Below are 21,007 nucleotides of genomic sequence, written 5' to 3' on the forward strand. Positions count from 1 at the left end.
TCAGCCCAAGCTAAGTGCAGTGGGCGAGGGCTTTGGGCAGGATGGCACGCCTTGCACGCCTTGCACACCTTCCTCCAGAGAAGCCGCTCGTTTCCTAGTGTGGGACAGTGAAGAGGACTGGTCCCTGCCTTTGTCATTTAGCGGTTGTGGTTTCTGTTGTGCCTTCTAACCCCCTTGCCAGATTTGTTGCCCCCAGAGCACATCGAGGATGTGGACTGCCCCATAGCTTCAGTCTTTGAACATTGCACATGTCACTCCCCAGGGACAGCCAACTGACCGGGACTCTGCAAGGTCCTGCCCACACGGGAAGGCTACTCTCTGCTCCACACCTCCACTCTGTTAGGGATCCGGGACTTTGGGTAGATAGGACGACGGCCATGCCCAGCGGGAAGTAGCTCCAGAAGATCACCAGACCTTCACTCATTGTCCTTTATAAAATTATAAAGGGTTCGCCCTGGCTGGCGTAGCTCAGTGGATTGAGCGCGGGCCTGTGAACCAGAGTATCGCAGTTCGATTCCCAGTCAGGGCACATGCCTGGGTTGCAGGCCAGTTCCCAGCAGGGGACACATGAGAGGCAACCACACATTGATGTTTCTCTCCCACTCTTTCTCCTTTCCTTCCCCTCTCTCGAAAAATAAATAAAGAAAATATTTTTTCAGGGTTGCAGGCCAGTTCCCTGAAGGCCAGTTCCCAGCAGGGGACGCATGAAAGGCAACCATACATTGGTTTCTCTCCCTCTCTCCTTCCCTTCCCCTCTAAATATAAATAAATAAAATCTTTAAAAAAAATTATAAAGGGTTCAGAGTCTGAAAGAGGGGGTTAAAATGGGGTGTAGACGGAGGGGCCTCCACAAACCTTGGTTGGGGTGGGAGAGAGGCGAGGATTGAAGATACTTCGCATCACAGTGACGGGCTGGTAGCTGTGCTGATGGCTGTGTTCAGGCCTTAGGATGAAAGGTGTAAAGTGACTCTCAGGACTGAAACGAAGGGCGGGCAGCCGAAAGGGGATTCGGAGGAGGCATGCCGTCTGTAGTCAGGGGTTACGTTGCGTGGCCCGAGCTAGGACGCAGGCAGCTGTGTAGTTTGTGGTCAGGAACCGGCCGCGCGGCCTGGCGTAATGAGGAAGGAGACAAGTTGCCCCTCTGGCTGGGCCTGCTCCAGCGACTCTGGAATCTCCCAGGACTTCCTCGGAAGACGCTGACCTGCTGCCATGCAGACCCGAACTTTATCTGGCTCTTGGGGCTTGTGCCTTTCCTGGACATCACCATGAGCCGGTGTAGCGTGGCACATGCTTTCCGGGACTGTTATACAGAGGCCGATGACGGCATACCCCGGATCCTGAAACAGACAGCTGCTGTGTGCGGACAGCAACTAGGGCACCTTCCAGAGAGACCGGAAAACCGCTGGCACAGCCGGCTTAAGCTAAGGAAATGGAGAGCTTCTGCCTTTGGGGGTTTGGGCTTGTAGCCTTTTGGGAAGCAAGGGAAATGCGGGGTCTCGTGAGAAAGGAGGGCTCTGAGCACAAGTGCTCCCAGAGCCCCCAAGGTTGGGATGTTGTATCAAAACCTGCTTCTTCCAGCAGTGGTTGTCGGGCCACTCACCGAGGCGTCGTGGGTGGGCCCCAGTGTGCTTGGTTACATACCTCACCTCTGTTTTAATGGTAGATCGGAGACATGCATTCTCTTCGAAATTCTGCTTTCTAGAGCTTTAGTCAACACACAATCTTGGCCATTATTTACCACGTGGAGAAATGTCTGGCGATCATGTCTTTTCCAAACAAGATGGAAAAAGGTCGTTACATAGAATAGTGGAGGTGGGGATACCTAATGGTTCTCATTTCCATTTTCCAACCGAAATGGGTCTCTGAGTACTACAAGAAAGACTAGAGTGTTTCAACAAGCAATTCATTGTCTAACTTGTGTTTCCCACCTAGCTCAGACTAACCATGATTCTTTTAATCCCAGTTAACTGCTTAGTGCATTTGATTGCCTGTCTGTAAATGAAAGGGCAACTCGCTATTGACGTACAAGCTTCTCCAGACCAGATGTGGAGTGGGAATCCCAGGCGGGTCTCGGAGTCACAGAAACGTTAGGGAGGAGGGACTCGTCCAGATACACAGAGGATCCTGGGACAGCTCGGCTGTCGCGGCTCATCGTGCTACAAGGATCATCAGAAAGTGAAGCCACTGGAGAGAGAATGGCTGAGACATGGACCAGGGGCCTTTATATCTCTGGCAGTGTGTTCAAGTCCAAAGTAAGAGAGAATCCAGAGAAATGTGACTTTGTAGCATAAAATTTTGACCTCTTTTCCAAGGGAGACCACTATGCCCTTAGGGTATTAAAATTTAAGAGACTTAGAATTTTGTACATTGAAGTCTAGAGAGCATTCATTCTGGAGTTGATCTTATTTAAAAGTTGATTTACTGTGTTAATAGTTAACCAACTCAAAATTCATGGTTGCATCTACCCCTCCCCCCATCAAGGGTCTTTGCTATGGGGCAACCCAAAGCTATCAATTTCTTGTGATTCCTGCCAAAGATATTTTATACTCATACAAGTAAATATGTACAGTGTTCTTTTTCTCCCTCTTTTTTCACAAATGGTGTGATACGCAGCCTTAAAAAAAAAAAAGAACACATGTTTACTAGTGTGAATGATCTCTAAGGCACTGTTAAAGGGAGAGACCATTTAGGTTTCCTTTAGGTTTACAGTCTTTGCTATTCCAATGGTGTTGCAGTAAATAGCTGTGTTCGTAGGTCATTTCCAATGTTCATATGCATCTGAGAAAGTTTCCTAAAAGTGGAATTGCTAGGCCCTGTGTTTATAAAATGTTTCCGGTGTTGCCAAGTGACCCTGCCAAGGTTATGGCATTGAGACTCCCCTCCCACACCCCCAGCCACGCATGAGGGTGCCTGCTGCCCCTCCCCCAGCATAACAGGATCATGTTCTTTGATCTCCGCTAACCTGACAGGTGGAAAGTGGGGTTCAGGTAGTTGTAACAATCACTTCTTATATGAAATTCTGCAAGGAAGAATTTCTGTGATGGTTCTTTTTTCTTCTACTTACTTCCTGAGCTTATCTATATTTTTCTCTCTCCCTATTGCCTAAGCATTTCATCCTCCCTCAGCTCTTACAGCTGTTTCGTGTTCATCGTTTATAGAAGCAAGTGTTTCATCGCATGTCAGAAAGCCACGGTGAGCCTGGTCTGGGCGGGACAGTTGGTGGGGCATCGTCCATACAGAGAAAGGTTGCAGGTCCTATTCCCGGGCAGGGTGGACACACAGGTTGCCATTCAGTCCCAGGCTGGGGCACGTGTGGGCGCAGCAGATCAATGTTTCTCTCTGACATCAATGTTTGTCTCTCTCCCTCCCCTTCCCCTGTCTTCGAAATCAATAAGCATGTCCTCATGTGAGGATTAAAAAAAACATTCATGGTGAAGTTCATGGTCACAGTTTTTGTCCTTAGATAGTACTGTGTTGTCTGGTGAAGGGTCAGTCATTCAGTAAACATTCGAGTGCCTGCTATTGTGATCACCTGGGCTCTGGAGTTTACATTCCAGGGACACAGATAATAAATGAAATAGGTTCCAACTTATTTTAGAAAGTGGCAAGTGCTGCAGAGCAGAGTCTGAGGGGGCTCAGGGACACCTGCAGGGAGTCTTGACGTAAGGAAGAGATTGGCCTCAACTTGGAGTAGAGCATGGGCAAGTGGGAATTGATAGCCAAGGAGCAGGGTAGGCGTCTGTGGGTGGAAAGTCACTGAGGGGAGGAAGTGTTATGGGTAGGGGGGGATTCTGCCATACCAACCTAAGAGGACTCTTGCTAAAGGCGGCCAGGGCGCGGATGTCATTTGGGGAAGGGGGTGGACAATGAGGAATCCGATCAAAGAAGATCAGATATGGAGGATGGCTAAACCAACTCAGAATTCTTGCTAAAATTGGGCAAGGCAGAAATGAACATGCAAATCCAAACATCGAGCCCTAGTTGAAAGAGAGCTCAGGCAAGGCTGCATAGACTTTGATTGAGGAGAGACTCCGTCACCTGTCACGAGTAACGAGTCACGTGGGTGTCAGGGGGCGGAGCATGCAGGTGGCGGGAAGAGCATGTGCCAGTGCCCTACCAGTGTCCCACGCTGGACCACGCAGGCAGGTTAAAGGAGCAGCGAGGGTGCCAGGGAGGGTGAGCCAGCCCGCTGTGGGCCTTCCTAAGAGATGAGGTCAGACAAGTCAGGGGGAAGGGCACATCCGCCTTTGTGGGCCATGGAAGTGACTGGCCTGCATTTACCCTGCGAGAGTCGGGAGCCTCTGCAGCGTCACTTTAAGCGGGAGACTGGTGCCATCTCTCTGGTGTGTGCACCCTCAACTGCTGGGGCTGCTCTCTCCTCTCCTCCTCTCATTTTTAAATCCATTACATGCCCTGTGCTGCTCTGCTGGTTCTTTTAATGTCCCCTTCTTGTAGGAGATGAATTTGTTCCTAGAATAAGCCCGCTGAGGTTTTCTGTGTGGTTTTCTTTCCTTTTCCCTGTGAGATAAGCAGGTGAGGGAGGTTCTCACAGCACTGAGGGCTCAGTGCCTCCGCTGCTGCTTCCTGCTTCCCACTTCCCGCTTCCCCTTTGGGGCACATTTTTGGCACCTCTCACTGGGCTTGCTCTGCCCCTTGGAGCCTGACCACTCCCCCCAGCCGGGCCCTCACCCTCCCGAAGCACAATTCTACAGCCGTGGGGCCGTGTTGCGGCTTTCCCCCTCGTGCCCACCCCTCTCCCAGCCCCCACACCCCGTCTTCACTTTTTTTTTTAGCAGTCCTTCCACCTATTTCTTGGTATTTAACTGTCTCCTTGCTTCGCTGAAAATGGAGTTTGTGGTTTTGCTTCTTGTTCTCTTGTGTGACTTCAAGGAAACCAAGGGGGCATGCTAGAGACGTCACCATCTTCAACCCAGTGTCCTCATTATGGGTTTGGCGTTTAATTCCTGAGAACAAGAGAGAGCAGAGAGGTGTGGTTTGGTGGTGGCCTTTCATGTTTAGAGGAGACAAAGTTGGAAAACGTCCCTCTCGCACCCTGCAGCAGTGGTGTCTGTTGAGGAAACCAGCCGTGGCCAGTCTCCTCCGAGCACCAGGTTCCAGCCCCACTGTCTGGGGTGCTGCTGAAGATGTTGCCCCGGGCCTTTCTCCAGACCTGGCTGCTCCAGGGCAGAGAGGGTGCTGATCAGTGGCAGGCTCCGTGTGCTGTGGGTCCCTGCAGTGCTCCACCTCGTGGAGGGGCACGGTTTCGCAGCGCTGGGGGGACCTCAGGTGTCTGTGCTGCCTGTGGAGGGCAGCACAGGTCCAAGCCCTATAAGGGGCAAGACATGCAGCCAGAAGCGCTGGCGTCCGATGCCGTGTCTTGCGCATGCCTGGGTGGGACCTGCACGCTCTCGTCTGTGTCTGTTAACCTTTCTCAGGTCAAGGACCTCTTTGATGATAGGCCACAAGCTGTGGCTCTTCTCCCTGAAAGACAGCACACATGTGCTCGACTTTGTCTGCTGTTTCTGGGGTTCACTGTCATCCTTAAACCTGTGGCTGGCCTCTCGCTGCAGTCATGGCTCTGAGTGGAACAATTCCCACTTACTTTGTTGGGGGAAGTGTCGGCAGGGGAGGGTCCTCGCAGTCTGGGGTCCTCCTTAAGTTTTCATTATTCAAGTTCATTCTTTCCTCTTCTGCTAGGATTAATCCAGCATTGCCTGATATACAGGGTGGGCAGGGCAAGGGAGAGCAATGTGGGGAAATGGGTGCAACTGTAATTGAACAACAATAAAAGAATTAAGACAATTGTCTGGTATACCTAAACGAATGCAATGTTATATATTAATTATATCTCAATTAAAAAACAAGAAACAAGATTGTTCCTTACCGTGGGTTTCAACTGGTTGAAATATCTTCTGTGTCTACATTCTTGGCTCTCTGGGCTGCACCTGGACTAACTCTGTGTCTTCCTTCTATTGGTAGGAACTGAACAGACATGTCTATGGTTAGAATGCCTAATTTATCTATGAATATTTTATTAATTTTGTATCCTCTCCACTGTATTCTTTCTTAATTGAAATCAAAGAGTGACAGAAGAGTCCTCTGGGTCATAAAATATTTACCGCGCTTACTTCCGAGGTACTCCACTGCTTCTTCCTTCTTACGCACAGAAACCAAGGAAGGGAAGATTCTGCTGCCATCGTGATCGTAATTTGCCAACCACTCGGCCCAGATCCCGATCCCAAGACGTTAACTGAAAAAAGTTCTGATTAAATAGAAGCAGAACTTTCCCCCAAGTGCTGTTGTTCAACTGATAAAGTTTATAACGTTATTTTGTATAATTTTGTTTCTGGGATGTACCAGTGAAGTATATTTTTAAAAATATACTGGTGGATTTAAATCTTTAAAAAATAGATTTCTGTCACATTTGGGTTATATAAAAGTTAAAATAATTTTAATTAAATTTAAAAGTTAAATTATTTCAAAAGACTTTTTATTTCAATACACTCATAAGGGTTTTTTTTTTTTTAAGATTTTATTTATTTATTTATTTATCTTTAGAGGGGAAGGGAAGGAAAGAGGGAGAGAAATATCAATGTGTAGTTGCCTCTCATGTGCCCCCTGCTGGGAACTGGCCTGCAACCCAGGCATGTGCCCTGACTGGGAATCGAATTGTGATCCTTTGGTTCACAGGTGCACGCTCAATCCACTGAGCTACACCAGCCAGGGCAACTCATGAGTTTTTTTGTGTGAGAACAAAATGAGTTCTCCCCTGGCTGGTGTGGCTCAGTGGATTGAGTGCCAGCCTATGAACTGAAAGGTCGCTTATTTGATTCCCAGTCAGGGCACATGCCTGGGTTGTGGGCCAGATCCCCAGCTGGGGGCGTGTGAGAAGCAACCACACTTTGATGTTTCTCTCCCTCTTTTCCTCCCTCCCTTTCCCTCTCTCTAAAAATAAAAATAAATTAGTAAAACCTTTTTTAAAATTTAAAAAACCAAAATGAATTCTACTCTTTGAATTCTCTGCTCCTTGAAATCTGCTTGAAATGGAGACGACCGTGCATTTTGTTGTTTGTTGCTTAAAGATTTTATTTAGAGAGCGGGGGAGGGGGGAGTAAGGGAGGGAGAGAAACCTCAACGTGAGCGGGAAACATTGACTGGTTGCCTCTTACATGTACCAATTGGGAACCAAAACTGCAACCCAGGCATGTTCCCTGATGGGGCATCGAACTGGTGACCTCTGGCTCATGGGCTGGTGGCCAGCCTGTTACAGAACAGCCAGTACTCAGGCAGAGCAGTCAGCGGGGTTCTACTGCTCGGCACCTCCAAGCAAAACTCTGGAGTCAGAAGTGTGGTGGACAGGGAGGGTTGACTACTTAAAGTCTGTACAGTTTGGGAACAGTGGCAGGTTTCTGCCTCAGAGCCCTGCTCCCTTTAAAACACCCAAAGACAGATAGTCCTGCCACCCTCTGTCAGGCCAGCCCAGCCCCAGAATGCACCTGAAATCCTTTTTCCCAGTTGAAGTACCATCTTCTGGGGAACACAGGTGACTACAGGAGGCTCATCCAGGCTGCTTGGCAAGTTCCCGGTCACAGTTCAGCGCCAGGCGTCTCCCACAGGTCTGTGCATCTGGCTGGTTAGGACCACAGAGCACAGCCAGCACCGCCGCCGCTTTCTTTGTAGGAGGGGTGCCCTCTGTTCCCAGACCTTGCAGCCCCAGGGCCCACCGATCTCAAGAACTCAGCCCAGAGTGAGGGGAAGGGAGAAGACCACGTGTTCCCCGGCGTATTCCATTTTAAAGACTCAGCCCAGAAATCGATGTGCAGGGAGCATCTAGCATTTCACCAATGCACATTGATGTCCTCCATGTTTGTCAGCCAGTGTCTTTGACCTTCTTCCTGCTGCCATTTTTGCAGAAGGGGGCAGAGTTTCCCAGCCACACAGAGGGGCACACTGCATGTGACTGGGGCAGGACTGAGCTGTTACATATGAGTTTTGTGACCTCTCCAGCCCCTTCATGCTCTGTGCAGCCTGTGTCCCCAGCGACAGGGAAGCCTGCCCCAGCTCCGCTTTCAGTGCCAGACTGCCCTGGCACTGCCCAGCTCCCCATCGCCTCCCTGGGAAGGGGGCTCTTTTGCTGCTGCTGCTTCAGCCCCTTGTGACGGAGCTTCTTCCCGTCCCCCTTCTCCTGTCACAGGGCAGCTTCTCATGCTGGATTGGGGCATTGGGGTTCCTCCACTTCCGCTCCCCAGTGCTCTGGTCTGACCCATCCTGTTACAAATGCACCGAGCCTTGCCAGTCAGGGCTGTTGGTTTTTTTAAATCTCATTGCTTGTAGACAGAGAGGAAGGGCAAGAAAGAGAAGCATGGGTTGGTTGCCTGTCATATGCACCCAGACCAGGGGTCACACACATGCAGACGGTGCCTGGATGGGGATCAAACCCACCATCTAGTTATGTGCTGGACCAGAATCGAACCTGCAACCTTTCAGTTACAGAATGATGCTCCAACCAACTGAGCCACACCAGCCGGGGCTGTTTGTTTTAATTTAGACTTAAGGGCTTTGGGATGGGGAATGGGAAAGAAAAACAAAATACTTAGGATATTTAAGGGACATAGACTATTTCCTGCTCCCAAAGTTTCACATAAGGCGAGGACTCGGTGGAAGTTTTCTCACTAGATGTAAACAGCCGTAGGATAGGTGTTTATTTAAATGCTTTGATCTGCAGGCCATTTGGTTTTTAACTTTTTTTTCTATCTATTTATAGGTTGGGAGGGGGAACACAGAGAGAGAAACATGTTTGTTCCACTTACATGTGCATTCATTGATTGATTCGTGTATGTGCCCTGACCAGGGATCGAACCTACAACGTTGGCGTGTAGGGACGATGCTCTAACCAACTGAGCTGCCCAGCCAGGGCCATGCAGGCCGTTTTTAATTTTTGCAGTTTTTTTCTGTATTTTTTTGGTTTAGTTGTCAACAATTTCCTGTCGTATTAGCATCTGGCAACAGTCATGCTACATTTCTGAAGGTCATTTAAGAAACTCATTGTTTTGTGTTTATTGTAGCGTCTCCTTCCGCTCTGGGTGATGCCGTTTAATCTCTTCAACTTCCTTTTCCTCTCAACTCCCCCTCTCCCCAGAGCAAACCGAGACTCTCAGATTCAGTGGTGACAGGAAGAAACTGCCATCCAAGAAGGAATGTAGTTAATGTCCATATTATCTTACTTGGTAATTATCTTCAGATAAATGAATAGATGGTCCGTTGTGAAATCTTTCTTAAATGATTTATGAACCAGGGATGTCTGGGCTGGGACGTTTGCCAGCGTGAACCAGAACGGGGCCGGACCGGGAAGTCCTGCAGTGGAAAGGCCGTGCTGCCCTGGTGCACTGTGCCGGTGACCCCGGATCTCTGCACCGGGGCTTGCTGGGCTAACCGGTGCGTTCCATTACCGAAGCACTTGAAAATGTGGAGCCATTTTCATCAACACACTTGAGAAACAACCTGAAGAAAAGGGGTTTTATTTCATTGCATTCCTCCCAAAGAGATCATTGCCATTCATGTGGCTGTGACTGCCATTTGCCCCCAGCCCTTCTCTGCCCTTTGGGAATCGGACATTGCTGGAGCTCTCCCAGTCGGAATGTGGATGTGTCCGGAAGGCCACAGTGGGATGGGATTCCTTGCCCATAGTGTGTGTCCAGCCTGCCCTGTAATTGGGCCGCCCCTGCCTCTACCCAGGGCCCTTCCTTCTCCCCCCGGGCCTTCGGCCATCTGGTCTGTCATAAGTGCTCAGAGAATGACTGCGTCTTTGAACAGATTGACTGATGGTGAAGGAGGCTTCCTCTTGCTTCACGGTGCGGGAAGAGGCCTAACGTGGTTGGTGGCTGCCCCTCTCCTAGGAAATGCTGTCGGGCGTGGTGGTCATATGCGGGAAGGACTCGGTCCAGCACCAGGGCATCTCTCTGACTGTGGAAGGGACCGTGAACCTGCAGCTCAGTGCCAAGAGTGTGGGTGTGTTCGAAGCTTTCTACAATTCGGTTAAGGTAAGAATGCTTATCTTATTGGCTCATTATTCAGATGTGTGTGGTGGGTTTTTACTTGCTATTTGGCTTTATCACGATTTTGCAAGTAGTGTGGTGGCAGCCACACTTTTAATGCTTCCTAATCAAACTGGAAAAATAGGTTGCTTCTGAATAGATCCTGTTATTGAAAGTCCACTTGCTTTAATTCCCATTAACAAGAACTAGGGGAACCAGAAGGACACTCATTCCGGCCACGACCAAGACCAGCGCTGTCCCGAGAAGCAGCACCTGCGGCTCCTGGCGCTCACCCCTCACAGCAGAGCTGCCGCTGTGACTGCGAAGATGGCCACTCCCGGGCTGGACATCCAGCTAGGAACGGTGGCCCTTCTTTGTGTCCCTCAGGGTAGAGGCCTGCATTCCGGACCGGAAACTCTTGCTTTCTTTACAGCTTCCTTTCCCTGAAGGACATACTAGCTCTTTAAGTTCTGGGGGAGAAAGGGTGAAGAGGACAGAAGGGTTCGGTGACAGCGTTCCCACCAGGGCCTTCCCGCATTGTGTGCGGCCCTGATTTCCCCTCGGTGGCTCGCGGAGATCCCCTTCGAACGCTGCAGATTTTGTCAGCGACTCTGAACCACGGCCTCGAGCACCTTCCCTGACGAAGGTGTCGCACTGCCTTTAGTCAGGCCCCACACGGAATCACTGTCCTCCTTCCCGGAGGCCCACACAGGAGCACAGGCTGGTGGCATTCGGGCCCTGGGGACTCGGTCTTTCTGCTGGCCCATTGAGCACAAGCTGGGCAGGGCGGCCCGGGAGCCTAACTAAGGTGCTTAGAGAGGAGGGAGACGGCGGGTCCTTGGCTGCTGTGCACCAGACACCTGAGCGAGCTGGTGCCAGAGACTCCCACAGGCTCAGGATGGTGGCAGCGAGGGCTGTGCCTGTCACATGAGTTATGAGACACGGTGACTGGAGGGGGCTCTGAATGTTCATGGCAGTGACTGAGCTGATGTCTCTTTGCAGCCCATCCAGATCATCAACAGCACCATCGAAATGGTGAAGCCGGGGAAGTTCCCCAGCGGCAAGACGGAGATTCCTTTTGAATTTCCTCTGCATGGGAAGGGCAACAAAGTCCTGTACGAGACGTATCACGGCGTGTTCGTCAACATCCAGGTCAGTTTCCCAGTCCCGCACAGTTACCTTTGTCACTTTCTCCTGCAAAACGGCCTTCCTTCCGCTGCAAGTCGCTTGGCAGCCCCAGGACGGCACGCCAGTGCTTATGCCGTGACCTCCCGCACATACTCTGTGTCCAGTTCTCACTCAGCGCCAAGGCACACGTTTCACGTCTGACCGTGTTCCGTCAGGAGTCCTGCAGGGCCCACCCTTGCACTTCTTCCGCAGCCCTTCCTCTCCCCTCTGGCCCTGCGGCCGCGCGGACACCGAAAGGAGCTCTCGCTGTCGGGTAACAACATGCCCTCGCTTCTCTCTGGCACCCGCACCAACTCGCCTGTTTTTATCCATATAAATATCTCTTTGTCTAATGCCCAAAGGCTACTGCTTTAACACAGGCTGCATTCTTTGTCGGACAAACCTTGTAAAGGAGGGGGAGTGAATTTATGGCTTCCGGTCCACGTCTGTGGCTCAGGATGTCTTTCACAGTTGCTGCTGTTGTCTCGGGCGCTGTTTGGAGGCATGATTCAGAGGGAGACAGAGAGCCAGTCCTTTATCCAGCGCGAAGAAAGGTGCTTCTGTGAGGTCCCCTTTGCTGCAGTCCCCCTCGCTAGAGAAGATGACATGCACTGTTTTGTCTTACGTAGGCGCAAGAAGGCTGAAAGATAGATGTTTATTATTTACTAATAAAGTTCCAGCTGATAATGTGATCCCCTGCTTCACATGCAGCAGTATAAAAGCAAAAGTCCTCCCAACACTTGTGAGAGTTTAACCAAAGCCTCTGAGTTTTAGGATTTGCCTAAAGAGTGTGCCAAGAAGCACACGCCGTACACAACGTATCCCGTTGCAAACAATGTCCTTCTGTGAGGAAGAAACGTTTCTCATCCTTGAGTGTAGGGGCACCCGTTTTAGGCAGCACGTGTACTAAAGGGTCAGGGAGCCCCCGGCAGGGCCAGCGGTGATTGGAGGGGTGCACAGATTCAGGGAAGCTGCTAGCGTAGACTCCCTGGTAGCCGGTGCACAGACACGGGTCCTCTGACCAGCATTCTGGGTTGGGAATACGTCCCCCGTGAACAAAAGTCCATGAAAAAATGCCTTTTTAGCAAGGCTGGAAGTATCATGAATATTTCATTTTGGAAATTATTTTTGTTCTGTTTCCTGAATTGGCATCAACTTGCTTTACCCACACAGCTCTTTAATGCTATTTATTTAACAACATAAGCATATGTTCATTAGAAACTGAGTAGAATAACATCAAATTTTCATGGCCATAACTTCTCGTTACTTTCTCCTTTGTTTATCATTCTTGTTAAAAGATTAATGTGTTTAAAATAAAGTTGGAAATTTCATTCTTTACCAAATATTGCCAAGAAAGACACACAGATCTATATGCAAAACTGTACGCGTGGTCCCTACATAGCTGTGTGGAAATTGGAAACTAGTTAAAATGCAAAGGAGAGACTTCCAGTCAAGATGGAGGCATAGGTAGACACTGTGTCTCCTCACACAACCAAAAGAAGAACAGCAGCAGATTTAAAAACAAAAAAACTGCCAGGAAATCAAACTGTATGGAAGTCCAACAACCAAGGAGTTAAAGAAGAAACACTCATCCAAATCAGTAGCGGGGTAGAGACAGGCAGCCAGCGCAGAGAGGACTCGAGACAAGGCAGTAGCTGGTGGAGCAGGCGGTACCACATTTGCGCGCAGATAAACCAGGAGGAACAACTGGGGAGCGAGACAGACCACAAAACCCAGGATTCCAGTGCAGAGAAATAAATCCTCAAAACCTCTGACTGAAAACACCTGTGGGGTTTAAGGCAGTGGGAGAAACTCCCAGCTTCACAGGAAAGTTTATTGGAGAGACCCACAGGGCCCTAGAATGTACACAATCCCACCCACCCAAGAATTAGCACCAGAGGGGCCCAATTTGTTTGTGGGTAGCCCCAGAACCCACTGAAAGCCAGCAGAGAGCAGAGCAAACAGAATTGTTCCCTCCCGGACCCCGCCCCCACAGACAGCATCACAACACAGGGACTTGGGTTGCTCCTACTCTCACTACATAACAGGTGAACGGAGACCAAAAAAAAAAAAAAAAACGGCCCAAATGAAAGAACAGACCAAAGCTCCAGAAAAAATACAACTAAGTGACAAAGAGATAGCCAACCTACTAGAGGCACAGTTCAAAATACTGGTAATCAGGAAGCTCACAGAACTGGTTGAGTATAATCGCAAAATAGAGGAAAGAATGAAGGCTATGAAAAGTGAAATAAAGGAAAATGTACAAGGAACCAACAGTGACAGGAACCAGGACTCAAATCAAAGGTTTGGAGCAGAAGGAAAAAAGAAACATTCAACCAGAACAGAATGAAGAAACGAGAATTCCAAAAAATGAGGAGAGGCTGAGGAACCTCCAGGACATCGTTAAATGTTACAACATCTGAATCATGGTAGTGCCAGAAGGAGAGGAATAACAGCAAGACGTTGAAAACTTATTTGAAAAAATAATGAAGGAGAACTTCCCTGATCTGGCAAAGGAAATAGACTTCCAGGAAGTCCAGGAAGCTCAGAGAGTCCCACAGAAGTTGGAGCCAAGGAGGAACACACCAAGGCACATCACCATTAAATTATCCAAAATTAAAGATTAGGAGAGACTCTTAAAAGCAGCAAGACAAAAGGAGACAGTTACCTATAAAGGAGTGCCCATAAGACTATTAGCTGATTTCTCAAAAGAAACGTTGCAGGCAAGCAGGGGCTGGAAAAATCATGAAAGGCAAGGACCTACAAGATGACTCTATCCAACAAGGCTCTCATTTAGAATGGAAGGGCAGATGAAGTGTTTGCCAGATAAGGTCAAGTTAAAGGAGTTCATCATCATCAAGCCCTTATTATATGAAATGTTAAAGGGACTAATCCAAGAAAAAGAATACAATCAAAACTATGAACAGTAAAATGACAACAAATTCAACTATTAACAACCAAACCTAACAAAAAAACAACAAGAACGAACTAAGCATACAACTAGAGCAGCATCACAGAAATGGAGATCATGTGGAGGGTTATCAAGGGGGGAATGGAAAGGGGACAGAGAGGGAAAAGGTACAGGGAATGAGCAGCATAAATGGTAGGTAGAAAATAGACAGGGGAGGGTAAGAATAGCATAGGAAATGGAGAAGCCAAGGAACTAATATGTACGACCCATGGACATGAACTAAACGGGGGGAATGCAGGTGTGAAAGGGGGGTGCAGGGTAGCGGGGAATAGAGCGGGGGAATGGGACAACTGTAATATCATAATTGATAAAATGTATCTTTTTAAAAAGAGAAAAAAGGAAATAAAGTTAAAACACAAAGGAGAGTTATCTTGTGGTAAGTTCCTTAGTAAGGCCAATAATCACCCTGCTTGCCCTCCATTTTGCTCGCCAGCTCTTACCACTGGAAGGTTAACCTTGGAGTTGCTGCTGCTGCTTACAATTCTGTACCTCCCAACATATCACTGATTTCTTCTTAACCTCAGGTTTATGAGAGTGTATCACCCTTATACTTAGCACCTATGTTCAACATTTAGTATTGTGCCGTCTTCATTATATCTGTATTTATTTTTTTAAGATTTTATTTATTTCTTTTTAGAGGGGAAGGGAGGGAGAAAGAGAGGGACAGAAACATCAGCGTGTGGTTGCCTCTCACATGGCCCCCATTGGGGACCTGGCCCACAACCCAGGCATGTGTCCTGACAGGGAATCAAGCTGGTGACCCTTTGGTTCACAGGCTGGCACTCAGTCCACTGAGCCACACCAGCCAGGGCTGTATTTATTTTTTGTGAATCATTTCAAAGTAAGTTGACAGTTTATCTCAAAATGCTTAAATATCCATCTCCCCAAAATAGGCGCATTCTCCTAATAAGTACAGTTAACATTTTCACACCTATCAGAGTGAAACAAAAAATTCTCAAATGTCATCTAATTCCCAATTCATAGTCAAATTCATCATTGCTCCTTTGAGAAAATATGCTTCTTGATATGAACTAAAATTATGGGTTTTTTAAATCTCTTTTTCACTCATCAATTCATTCATTCAGTTTCTAGAAGGGTCTTTTTCCAGCATCCTAGTTTTACAGGAGAGTCAGTGCCACCCAGAAAGGACAGTGACCAGTGGTCACACAGGGCACCTGCCCTCTTTGCCGTCACACACTGCATGTGCTCCAGAGGTTGACGGGGGTGTCACTCTGGATAGTCAGTGTTGTTCAACCCTGATAACAACGTCTTTCTCAAGTTATGTGGCGCAGAGCAACTTTACACTTACCATTTGAATTGTGCTAAGTCACAGTGTAAAAGTAGTAAAGACCGTAAGACGGAATAAGGATTTAATGTACAGCCAGCATCAAAGCCCCAGCTTGCAGGGGCTGGTTACTTGCTGCTGCTCGGTGGGGGCCTCGATGACACTGGCTCTGACCCTGCCTCCCCGTCACAAGGCGTTCGTGTCTCACCTCCACGGTTAGGTAGTGTGCTCAAGAATCTCTCGTGGCCACCCTAGCAAGGCTTTGTGCTGTGACACACCGTAGATCAGTCCCCGCGTGTCTGCTGAAACTGTGTGTTCAGAATTAACCCACAGCGATGCCCGTCACCCTTTCTCACAGCTCAGATAATACCCTTTCCGGGACCTGCTCTCATTCCACGACATGCATCTTCTGGCTTCCTGCCTGTCGATGTGTGTCTGCTGAGAGTCGAAAAAGGTTGAGTCTTGCTCCTTGGTTCTTGGTGCGCTGCTCAAGCCTGACCACCGTGACCCCCTCTGACCTGTAGCTGATATCTCCTGGATCACGCCTTAGTCATTGGGAAAGATCATGATAAAGTGGAAAGATCCAGGGCTTTGCATCAGACAAATCTGAGCTCAGAATTCATCAAGAGTCAGAGCGTGGGTTTTGGCAACAGGCCAGTGTCCATGCAGATCCCCCTCTGTGATCCCAGCAGCCTCCTGGAACCTCTCCTCCCAGGAAATAAATGAGGACTTGGTGAGACGCGCTTAGTTCGCATCGTGCCTGGCACAGAGAATGTGCCAAGTGTCTATTTGCTGAGTGACTGAATAGACCAATTAGTGGTGACCGTCCTAAGAACTGTTGGATAGTTCTTATGCCGCTCTTGTTCTTGCTCTGAGCCCTCAGTGGCTCGTGGTCTGTGTGGTGCTGGGTCGGTCCAGCTTCTTGTCCCTGCTGGACAGTTTCCTGACCCTCTACCAAACAGCTGCCGTGTGCAGGAGCTGCCGTGTGAGCCTGCGCTCGGAGCTCAGCACAGGCTGGCTGTCCTCACCGTGGGGCAGGCAGTGCCACGCCCATCACGCAGGACAGGAGGCTGGCACTCAGGGCAGCTGTGGTCACTGGGGCCCACACAGGAGGCGGGTGACGGGGTTTGAACTGGCTTCTGCGTCCTGGCGCCTGCACCTCTCCCCCACCCCAGCCTTTCTCTGTGCCGCAGAGGGGGCTGCACCCCATGTTCCGGTCGGTCCACCCACAGGAAGAGGCTGAGGAGTGATTGACGTGTGTTCAGAAACAGAAATGCCTTTATTTTGAGCACTAACTCCCCCTACTGTGTGTATTGATTTCGTGTACACGTTAATTGGGCAGTTTTTCTAAAATATTGACTTGTCTCTTTGACTGTAATTCCGAGATGAGAGCAGATTACCCCAACACCATGTTTCTCCCCCCACTCTCCACCCAGTACACCCTGCGCTGTGACATGAAGCGGTCTCTGTTGGCCAAGGACTTGACGAAGACCTGCGAGTTCATCGTCCACTCTGCCGTAAGCTGTCCTCGGGGTGCCGGGGCTTCATCATGGGGGCCTCCTGCGGGGTCCGGGCTTCGACCCGCTGTCACACCAGGCAGCCAGCCTGTCAGTGCCGTTCCACTGCCGCTGAAATGCGCGGGCTCCTGGGTCGGGCCCAGGGACCTTACTGTCCCAGCACAGCCGGCAGCCCGTGCCGCGTCGTGGGTGTCTTTCCACAAGGCCCTGTGGGCCCACCGACACTGCATCTCGGGGAGTCTGTGCCCCGGATGTGGAGTGCCGGCCGGGGCCTCTGCTCTGTTCGCAGCAGGGAGCAGGCCCGGGCCTTGCCCTGACGGGACTCACCTCGTCTCTCGGGGTTGCAGGGCAAACAGCTCAGAGATGGCCTGGCCTGGTACCAAGCGGTCCGGGCCTTGCATTCTTGGCGTACTCAGCAAGGACGTAAGGGGACACACAGGGCCGGGGTGGGTTGCCCCTCCTAACACCCCCTGCTGGTATTTTGCAGTGACATAATGTCTCAGAACATTCACATGTCAGCGTAGGAAACTGGATCCTCTCCCCAGGCCCCCACACCCCGTGACTCCGTGTGAATTCTCGGGTGCCCTCTGCAGCCCAACTATGCTTTGCTTTGGGCATGCAGGACGTCCAGTGACAGGCAACGCCTGCCCTCGGTGTGACGTGTGGTGAGAGATGCTCACGCTCACAGCCCTGGGTTCCCGGGTGGCTCTCCGGCCACTGCAGGCTCTCTCACTCAGGCTCCGCCTCTCGCTTGCACACACCATCACTGCACTCTCTGCCTCGCTGTCCTCACCTGCGGTGTGGGGTCAGTGACAGCTGCCACGCCCCGTGGGGTCAGCGTGGGGATTTGGTGGCACGTTGTAGATGCTCTGGTGTCAGCTCTGAGAGGTTTAAAATATCTCCTGGCAATACCTCTGTTTCTTAAACCTAACTTTCAAACTGGATCTTCAGGAGACCTCAGAGATTAAGAAGTCTGTCCTCCCATTTTACAGATGGGGACACTGAGCCGTGGGGTGAGCACCTTGGACACAGAATACGAAGGTGTTTTGGGCGGGCCCGCGTTTAGAACCCGAGCACCCTCCTCAGTGCCAGGCTCCCCCTCGCCCACTGCTGCCCCTCCCCATTTCCAGGGCGGGGGCAGGGGGGCAGGTTTGACTGCAGGACTCCTGGCCGTCCAGCCGCTGATTCTGGTTTGTCCCGTTTTAGCCTCAGAAGGGGAAGCTGACCCCGAGCCCCGTGGACTTCACCATCACACCCGAGACCTTGCAGAACGTCAAAGAGGTACTGTGTTCCCCCCACCTGAGCAATGCGGGGTGTCTTCTCAGTGACTGGGCCCCAGATTTTTATTTGGGTATCAAGAGGAAATCCAGAATAGTCTGTATTTTCTGTCTCAACTTCTTTTTAAACTCTGTAACCACTTAGAAGATTAATTAATGCTTTTGGACAGTTCCTCGGGATATATGTTATTATTTCTTACATCTTCTTTCAGTTTTTCATCGTGGTCAGAGGCTCTCCCCTGAGCCACAGTCCCCAGCGCTACCTGCGCTGGTGGCCGTGCCCCCTTGTTTCTCATTGTTGGCCGCCACCTACACTTGGCCACCTGTCCCTTGTCATCCATGGACGTGGCTTTTCGTCCTCACTCTCACCCCGCAGCCTGCCCTCTGGACCCTTTTGATTAGTCGGGCTGAAGGCAGGTTTGGGCTGGGACACACGAGCGATGCTGGCCCAGTCCCTCGGAGACACAGCCGAGGCAGGGCCATGCTGTAGGCGGCCTTCGGAGCCCGTTACCCACCCCTGCCTCCTCCAGCTTCTGGGGAGCACAGGGCTTCAGTGGGCCTGTTCACTGCTCCCCCTGCAGGGCCCTGAACCTGAGTGGGGAGCGAGAGGGCACAGCAGGCGGGCGGGGCTGGGCTGGGCCCCCGCTCCACCCTGCGGACTCCCGGTGGGTTCCATTAGCCCCACTGTTTCTTACTTCTGAAGAATCTTCGTGATACAAAACAGGTGAGAAGAGGTGCGGGACAGATAGGTAGGAACCGTGCCATTGCCTTGCCTGGGAACCAGCGTCTAGCCAGAGTTCCCGAAGGACAGTGTCTCCGATAGAGGGGCGCACCCCTCTTTCCCGTCCTGAAGCCGTCTGGCTTTACTCCTGCGTCTCGTCTGCGCTCGGTGGTGTGCTTCACCGTCTCCTTTTCCCTCTCTTCGCTCTGGTTTACAAGGTTGCGAGGGCTTTTTTCCTGTCCTTACTGTTGTTGGCTCCTTTTCTCTTTAACATCTTGTTTCTCCTTCCCGAGTAGTTGCCCTTCAGTGTTCGCACAGACGTGGGCAGTTTTACGTGCAAACCTAGCACTGAGGATAAGCGCCTTCTGGCAGATGTTTGTAACGTGTTTGCGTTTTCCTGCCATCGCACCACCTCGTTTGTTACATTTGAAATCTGCGGTCTGCTCCTCCCTGGTGTTACTGTCCCGATTCAACCCCTTATTGGCTCACACGCCAGCCCTTCAAGGTCATCTCGCGTGTCACAGTCTCTTTCTTCAGCCGTAACTGGAGGCTTCGCCATAGTCATTGCTCACCATTGATTCTTCTCACTATGTCTTCTTTTCTCGATTTGGTTTTTGTTTAGCTGGAATCTATTCTAGAGTTATTCTTTCAGAAAGGGCGAGGAGCGAACTGAAATCCTTGCATGTCTAGAAATTATCTTGCTTTGCTCCCACACTTGAATCCTGGTCTAGGCAGGAAATTCCAGCCTCACTGTCATTTGCCCTGAGAACTTCGAGAAATAGTTCCCTGCTCCTCTAGTGCCCAGTGACACAGTGACAACCCGGTCCTCAGATCTGTGTGAGCTGATCTACTCCTTCCCCCTCTCCCTACCCCTCCTCCTCCACGAGTCTTCCAACATCTCTGCTCCTTCAGGCTCTAAAACTTCAGAGTGCCTGTCCAAGTTCGGGTCTTGCTTTACTCCGTGTGCCTGGCATCTGGCGGCCTTTTTCATCCAGAAGGCCGAGCCTCCCTTAAGCCCTAGGACGGCTCTGCTATCGCTTCTGGGCACATGGCACACAGGAGAAGCCCTTGGCTCAGGCCTCCAGCTCAGCGCGCTGCTCTCAGTGACCGTTCAGCCCTTTGTTGGAGTGTTGACTCGGCGGCACTGTGACTCCTTTCCAAGCAAGGCTCCTTTTTCACGACAGCCCCTCCTTCTAATGCCGATGCAGCCAGTTGATGGCCAGTTGATGCTGTTTCTTCAGGGGTCAGTTCCTCTGTTTATATAGAGTGAGTGCCTCCTTTTCTTGCTTTATTTTCCTCAGGTGTTTATTGATTCTCAGTTACTAGTTTATATTCATAGAGGGTGACCTCACACGTATGGTCTTGCTAACTGGACTCTCTGTCCGTAGCCCGGACGAGAATCTGCTCTGGTTACAGGCGGGCACTCCGGCCAGGGCGGCTTTGCCGGGAGCGCTGCACCGGGGAGGAGGCAGCGGGCCCTGGGGGCCTTCTCTTTGGGTGGGTGAGCGGGTGGTTTATTTACTCAGTCTCCGGGCTCCAAGATGTAACTGTAAATGACTCGGAACCGTGCCCTGCCTTGCCCAGCCTGCTTTGGGGGTCTTCTGGGTAGAAAGCTCCCCTTGAAAGCCGCAGGCCCCCAGGAAGTGCCAGCTCCAGAGGCTGCGGCCAGCAGACCCACCGTCCAGCGCATGTCCCGTGAGCACCCCCTGACCGCCCTTTCCCGGGGTGCCTTCCAGGATGGCGGCCGCTGCCGGCCGGTCCGACTTGAGGCGAGCCGTAAGTGTGAGGTTTGGGAGTCCAGGACTCAGGGTGAGGAAGAGTGGGAACATCGTAAATCTCAAATCTTGATTCTGTGTGGGAGTGATGACATTTTGGATATCTTGGCTAATTTTACCTGTTTCCTTTTGCTTTTTGAAACATGGCTACTAGAAAAGTTCAGGCGGCACGTGCAGTCCACCTCCGTGGCAGCACCACCTCCTGCTGGACGGCGGTGTCCTTGGCTCTGCACTGTCCTCAGTTCCTGGGACGCAGCCAG

At 50.6% G+C, this 21,007-nt stretch overlaps 1 protein-coding gene across 1 annotated transcript in view; it reads left to right on the forward strand.

Annotated features, from left to right (window-relative positions):
- VPS26C (VPS26 endosomal protein sorting factor C) overlaps positions 1-21,007 on the forward strand; it is a 40,095-nt gene that overhangs the window by 13,586 nt on the left and 5,502 nt on the right. The window contains exons 2-5 of the mRNA XM_037127140.2: positions 9,897-10,040; positions 11,037-11,186; positions 16,894-16,974; positions 18,181-18,255. Of these exons, the coding sequence (XP_036983035.2) occupies positions 9,897-10,040; positions 11,037-11,186; positions 16,894-16,974; positions 18,181-18,255 (450 nt within the window). The remainder of the gene's footprint in view (positions 1-9,896; positions 10,041-11,036; positions 11,187-16,893; positions 16,975-18,180; positions 18,256-21,007) is intronic.

Source organism: Artibeus jamaicensis, unplaced genomic scaffold, assembly GCF_021234435.1.
Source record: "Artibeus jamaicensis isolate MK-2021 breed Jamaican fruit bat unplaced genomic scaffold, CSHL_Jam_final scaffold_474, whole genome shotgun sequence".
NCBI lineage: Eukaryota > Metazoa > Chordata > Mammalia > Chiroptera > Phyllostomidae > Artibeus > Artibeus jamaicensis.